This window comes from Saimiri boliviensis, chromosome 12, assembly GCF_048565385.1.
Source record: "Saimiri boliviensis isolate mSaiBol1 chromosome 12, mSaiBol1.pri, whole genome shotgun sequence".
Lineage (NCBI taxonomy): Eukaryota > Metazoa > Chordata > Mammalia > Primates > Cebidae > Saimiri > Saimiri boliviensis.
The window spans coordinates 6,995,001-7,001,415 of NC_133460.1; the positions used below are offsets into that span (position 1 = coordinate 6,995,001).

The following is a 6,415-nucleotide window of genomic DNA, read 5'->3' on the forward strand; positions in this document are numbered from 1 at the left end:
ACACCACTGCACTCCAGTCTGGGTGACACAAGCAAAACTCCATCTCAAAAGAAAAAAAGTGTACAGTTCAAGGCTGGGCCTCTCGCCTGTATTCCCAGCACTTTGGGAGGCTGAGGCGGGTGGATCACTTGTGGCCAAGGGTTCAAGACCAGCCTGGCCAAAACGGTGAAACTTTGTCTATACTACAAATACAAAATTAGTCAGGTGCGGTGGCACTCCCCTGTAATCCCAGCTATTGAGGAGGCTGGCAAGGGAGTGAGACTCCGTCTCAAAAAAAAAGAAATGAAGCCCTGTCACCTACCTGCTGTAGCATGGAGGAATTTTGTAAACATGTTTCTCAGACAAAAAGAATTCAGACAAGCCGGTTGCAGTGGCTCACGCCTGTAATCCTAGCACTTTGGGAGGCCGAGGTTGGTGGATCACCTGAGGTCAGGAGGTCAAGACTAGCCTGGCCATCATGGTGAAACCCTATCTTTAAAAAAAGAAAAAAAAAATTATTAAAAAAAAAAATTCAGGGCCGGGCGTGGTGGCTCAAGCCTGTAATCCCAGCACTTTGGGAGGCCGAGGTGGGTGGATCACGAGGTCAAGAGATCGAGACCATCCTGGTCAACATGGTGAAACCCCGTCTCTACTAAAAATACAAAAAAAATTAGCTGGGCATGGTGGCACGTGCCTGTAATCCCAGCTACTCAGGAGGCTGAGGCAGGAGAATTGCCTGAACCCAGGGGGCGGAGGTTGCGGTGAGCCGAGATCGCGCCATTGCACTCCAGCCTGGGTAACAAGATTGAAACTCCGTCTCAAAACAAACAAACAAACAAACAAAAAATTCAGGCCGGGCACAGTGGCTCACACCTGTAATCCCAGCACTTTGGGAGGCCGAGGTGTGTGGATCACGAAGTCAAGAGATCGAGACCATTCTGGTCAACATGGTGAAACCCTGTCTCTACTAAAAATACAAAAATTAGCTGGGCATGGTGGCGCGTGCCTGTAGTCCCAGCTACTCAGGAGGCTGAGGCAGGAGAATTGCCTGAACCCAGGAGGCGGAGGTTGTGGTGAGCCGAGATCGTGCCATTGCACTCCAGCCTGGGTAACAAGAGCGAAACTCCGTCTCAAAAAAAAAAAAAAAAAAAAAAAAAAATCAGACACAAAAGGTCACATGTTATAGGATTCCATTTATATTATTTATATGAAATGTCCGAAATAGGCATAGGCAAATCTATAGAGATAGAAAGTAGACTAGTGGTAGCTGGGAGTTGTGGGGAAGGGAGAAATGGGGAGGGATTGCTAAAAGGTATGGGTTTTATGGGGGGTGAGGTATGATGAAAACGTTGTGAAATTAGATTGTGATGATGATTGCATAACACTGGGCAAACACTAAAAACCACTGTGCTGCACAATTTTTTTTTTTAGACAGGGTCTTGTTGTATGGCCCAGGCTGGAGTATAGTGGCACCATCTCTGTTCACAGCAATTTCCACCTCCTGGGTTCAAGTGATTCTCCCACCTCTGCCTCCTGAGTGGCTGGGACTACAGGCGCATGCCACCACACCCGGCTAATTTTAGTAATTTTAGTAGAGACGGGGTTTCACCATGTTGACCATGCTGGTCTTGAACTCCTGACCTCAGGTGATCCGCCTGTCTCGGCCTCCCAAAGTGCTGGGATTACAGGTGTGAGCCACTGCGCCCAATGTTATTAACATCAACGTTATTTCCCATCACAGATGAATTCAGAAATAACAAACCTATATGTGTCACAAGTTTGAATTTCTGCTTCTGGCCATGAGCAAGTATACAACTGAAGTTTACAATAGGGTTCAACAACCTTTTCTGCAAAGGGCCAGGTAGTAAATGTTTTGGACTTTGTGAATCATAGTCTCTCTGTTGCGATGACTCAACTCTGCTGTCATGGTTCAAAAGCAGCCATAGACAAGAGTGACTATCAAAAAAAAAAAAAAAAGAAAAAAAAGAAAAAAAGCCGGGCGCGGTGGCTCAAGCCTGTAATCCCAGAACTTTGGGAGGCTGAGGCGGGCGGATCACGAGGTCAAGAGATCGAGACCATCCTGGTCAACATGGTGATAACCCTGTCTCTACTAAAAATACAAAAAATTAGCTGGGCATGGTGGTGCGTGCCTGTAATCCCAGCTACTCAGGAGGCTGAGGCAGGAGAATTGCCTGAACCCAGGAGGCGGAGGTTGCGGTGAGCCGAGATCGCGTCATTGCACTCCAGCCTGGGTAACAAGAGCGAAACTCCGTCTCAAAAAAAAAAAAAAAAAAGAGTGACTAATGGGCCTGACTGTGTGCCCACAAAACTACATACAGGACCAGATGAGGTGGCTCACACCTGTAATCCCAGCACTTTTGAAGTCCAAGGCTGGCAGACCACCTGAGGTCGGGTGTTCAAGACCAGCCTGACCAACGTGGAGAAACCCAATCTCTACTAAAAATACAAAATTAGGCTGGGCGCGGTGGCTCACGCCTGTAATCCCAGCACTTTGGGAGGCCGAGGCGGGTGGATCACGAGGTCAAGAGATCAAGACCATCCTGGTCAACATGGTGAAACCCCGTCTCTACTAAAAATACAAAAATTAGCTGGGCATGGTGGCCCGTGCCTGTAATCCCAGCTGCTCAGGAGGCTGAGGCAGGAGAATTGCCTGAACCCAGGAGGCAGAGGTTGCAGTGAGCCGAGATCGCGCCATTGCACTCCAGCCTGGGTAACAAGAGCGAAACTCTGTCTCAAAAAAAAAAAAAAAATACAAAATTAGCCAGGTGTGGTGGCGCATAACTGTAATCCCAGCTAATGGGGAGGCTGAGGCAGGAGAATCACTTGAACCCAAGAGGTGGAAGTTGTGGTTAGCCAATATCAAACCATTCTGCTCCAGCCTGGGCAACAAAAGCAAAACTCCTTCACAGACACACACACACACACACACGGGAAAGAGGAAGGTGGAGGAAGAGGAGGAAGGAGGAGGAAAAGGAGAAAAGGAAGAGGAGAAGGGAAGGGGAGGAGGAGGGGGAGGAGGGAGAGGAGGGGGGGAGGGGGGAGGGGGGAGGGAGAGGAAGGGGAGGAGGGGAGGGGGAGGAGGAGGAGGGGGAGGGAGAGGAGGAGGGAGATGGGGAGGAGGGGGAGGCAGAGAAGATGATGATGATTCAGGCTGTGCATAGTAGCTCACTCCTGTTATCCCAGCACTTTGGAAGGCAGAGGCAGGAAGATTACTTGAGCCCAGGAGTTAGACACCAGCCTGGGCAACAAAGAGAGAACTCATCTCTACGAAAAATTTAAAAACAGTAGCCAGAAAAAAAAAACATACACACACAAAACAGTAGCCAGGCATGGTGGTGTACACCTGTGGTCCACAGTCCTCAGGGGACTGAGGCGGGGGTTATCACTTGAGCCCAAGAGTTCAAGGCTGCAGTCAGCTATGATTACGCCTGTCTAAATTTTTACTTTTTGCAGAGATGGGGTCTTACCATGTTCCATAGGCTGGTCTCATACTCCTGGGGCTCAAGTGATTCTCCCACCTTGGCCTCCTAAAGTGCTGGGATTACAGGCATGAGCTACCTCACCCAGCCAGAGGCACCAATTAGACTTGATGTCTTTTTTTTTTTTTTTTTTTTTTTGAGATGGAGTTTCACTCTTCTTTCCCAGGCTGGAGTGCAATGGCACAATCTCCGCTCACCGCAACCTCAGCCTCCCAGGTTAAAGCAATTCTCCTGCCTCTGCCTCCTGGCTAGCTGCGATTACAGGCGTGCGCCACCAGGCCCAGCTAATTTTGTATTTTTAGTAAAAACAAGATTTCTCCTTGTTGGTCAGGCACGTCTCGAACTCCTGACCTCAGGTGATCCGGCCACCTTGGCCTTCCAAAGTGCTGGGATTACAAGCGTGAACCACCGCGCCCCACCCTCTGACTTTATGTCTTTGAACTTGGAAATTCTATGCACGTTCTACCATGTTCCCTCCCCGAAAAAGACAGGGCTCTCCTCTCCTGCCTGGGTGCCCTGATTTTTCTTCTCATCTCCCCAGCAAAGTCAATATCCTCCTGTCTCCGTCTCCTCTCCTCTCCCAGGACCGAATCCCCTTTGCTGTGGTAGGAGCTGATCGAGAGCACCTGGTGAATGGGAGGTGTGTCCTGGGCCGGAAGACCAAGTGGGGCATCATCGAAGGTCAGTGCGGGGCCCCTGGGTAGGATTCGGGTGAGGACAAGTTGGACGCCAGAGTAGCGCTGTGCCTCTGGCACCCTTAGCCCCCATCACAGGCCCCTGAAATGTTAAGCCCATGGGACAAACAGGCCTGGGGAATGGTCCTTCTTTCCAGTGGGGGGGACATGGGCAAGTTTCTGGACTCTCCGGGCCTCAGTTTCCTCCCAGTAGAATGGGCATCACAGTGGCATCAACTTTCTAGGGTGCTAGCGTGGAGACTGGCACCATTTGGCACAACGCCCGGTACCCAAAGGTGCCCTAGAGGCTGGCCAGAACTTACAATGGGCCTACTGTGTATCGGGCACCGCTATGTGCAGTTCCTGCGGTCCACGGTAAAGGCAGGACTGACAAGGTCCCTGTCCCCATAGAGCTGGCGAGACAAGGACAGGTCGGGGAAGCACAGTGAAGGGGATTGTGGAGGGAGGGAGAGGAGACCGCCTCAGGGAGCTGGAGAAAGTGAGACAGGAGAGGCAGCCAGGACATAACCCCTGATGCATTATTATAATTATTAGAAGTATACTATACTTTTTTTTTTTTTTTTGAGACAGAGTCTTTCTCTGTTGTCCAGGCTAGAGTGCAGTGGCGTGATCTTGGCTCACTGCAACCTCTGTCTCTAGGTTTAAGCGATTCTCCTGTCTCAGCCTCCCAAGTACCTGGGACTACAGATGTGCACCACCACACCCGGCTAATTTTTGTATTTTTAGTAGAGACGGGGTTTCATCATGTTGGCCAGGCTGGTCTCAAACTCCTGACATCAGGTGATTCACCCACCTTGGCCTCCCAAAGTGCTGGAATTACAGGCATGAACCACTGCACCCGGCCAGAAATATACTATACTATTATTCATAATATAGCACATAGTCATTCCACTCTATTTGCAGGGGGTGGTTCCAGGACCCCCAGGGATACCAAAATCTGCAGATGCTCAAGTCCCACAGTGGGCACCCATGGATACAGAGGCCGACTGTATATATAATACAATAATGATTTGTGGATTCATTCATTCAACGAATACTTGCAGGAGCCCCCTGTACCAGGCTCTGGGGACATAACAGTGAATGAATGAATGAACCAACAAAGAGAAGGTGGGATAGGATAAAGAGAAATGTGGGGAAAGGGCTAAGGGAAATGGTGTCAGGTCATGCATACAGTAGATGCTTACTCGGTGCACAGTAAGCAGAGCCCATACTGAGTCCTGTGTCTTGCAGTGGAGAACATGGCGCACTGTGAGTTTCCTCTCCTGAGAGACCTGCTCATCCGGTGAGGGTGTGGGGAGCCCGGGGCTGGAGGGCTGGTGAGGGGCCCTGGGGACACCATGGTTGAGGCTGACTGCCTCCGGTCTCCCAGCTCCCACCTCCAAGATCTGAAGGACATAACCCACAACGTGCACTACGAGAATTACCGTGTCATCAGACTCAATGAAAGCCACCTGCTGCCCCGAGGGCCAGGCTGGGTGAACCTGGCTCCGGCCTCCCCAGGACAGCTGACCTCCCCCCGGCCCTTGAAGGTCTGCAGGGGGGCCCACGATGATTCTGAGGATGAGTTCTGAGCACCAGCTGATCCTGGGCCCGCAGGGCTTCCTGAGTCCCCAGCGGCCCTCAACACACATCCGTGTATCCGAGCATCTATTAAATGTGGACCTTGCTTTTTATGAAAAGCTGGGCTTTGAAAACAAAAGGCATTTTGTAAATGACTTATTTGAGCTATCCACAAATAAAAGGCCGGGTCTCGCCGAGCACGGTGGCTCAAGCCTGTAATCCCAGCACTTTGGGAGGCCGAGGCGGGTGGATCACGAGGTCAAGAGATCGAGACCATCCTGGTCAACATAGTGAAACCCCATCTCTACTAAAAATACAAAAAATTAGCTGGGCATGGTGGTGCGTGACTGTAATCCCAGCTACTCAGGAGGCTGAGGCAGGAGAATTGCCTTAACCCAGGAGGCGGAGGTTGTGGTGAGCTGAGATCGCGCCATTGCACTCCAGCCTGGGTAACAAGAGGGAAACTCTGTCTCAAAAAAAAAAAAAAAAAAAAAAAAAGGCCGGGTCTCACTCTGTTACCCAGGCTGGAGTGGACTGCCGCGATCATAACTCATTGCAGCCTCGAATTCCTGGACTCAAGCAATCCTTCTCCCTTAGCCTCTGGAGTAGCCAAGACTACAGGCATGACACCATCTTGATTGGCTGATTTTTAAAATTTTTTGTAGCAAGCCGGGCACGGTG

At 50.5% G+C, this 6,415-nt stretch overlaps 1 protein-coding gene across 1 annotated transcript in view; it reads left to right on the forward strand.

Moving 5' to 3' along the window:
* Positions 1-5,863, forward strand: part of SEPTIN12 (septin 12) — a 19,413-nt gene extending 13,550 nt beyond the window's left edge. The window contains exons 10-12 of the mRNA XM_074381634.1: positions 4,064-4,160; positions 5,405-5,456; positions 5,544-5,863. Of these exons, the coding sequence (XP_074237735.1) occupies positions 4,064-4,160; positions 5,405-5,456; positions 5,544-5,745 (351 nt within the window). The 3' untranslated portion in view covers positions 5,746-5,863. The remainder of the gene's footprint in view (positions 1-4,063; positions 4,161-5,404; positions 5,457-5,543) is intronic.
* The last annotated feature ends 552 nt before the right edge of the window (positions 5,864-6,415 follow it).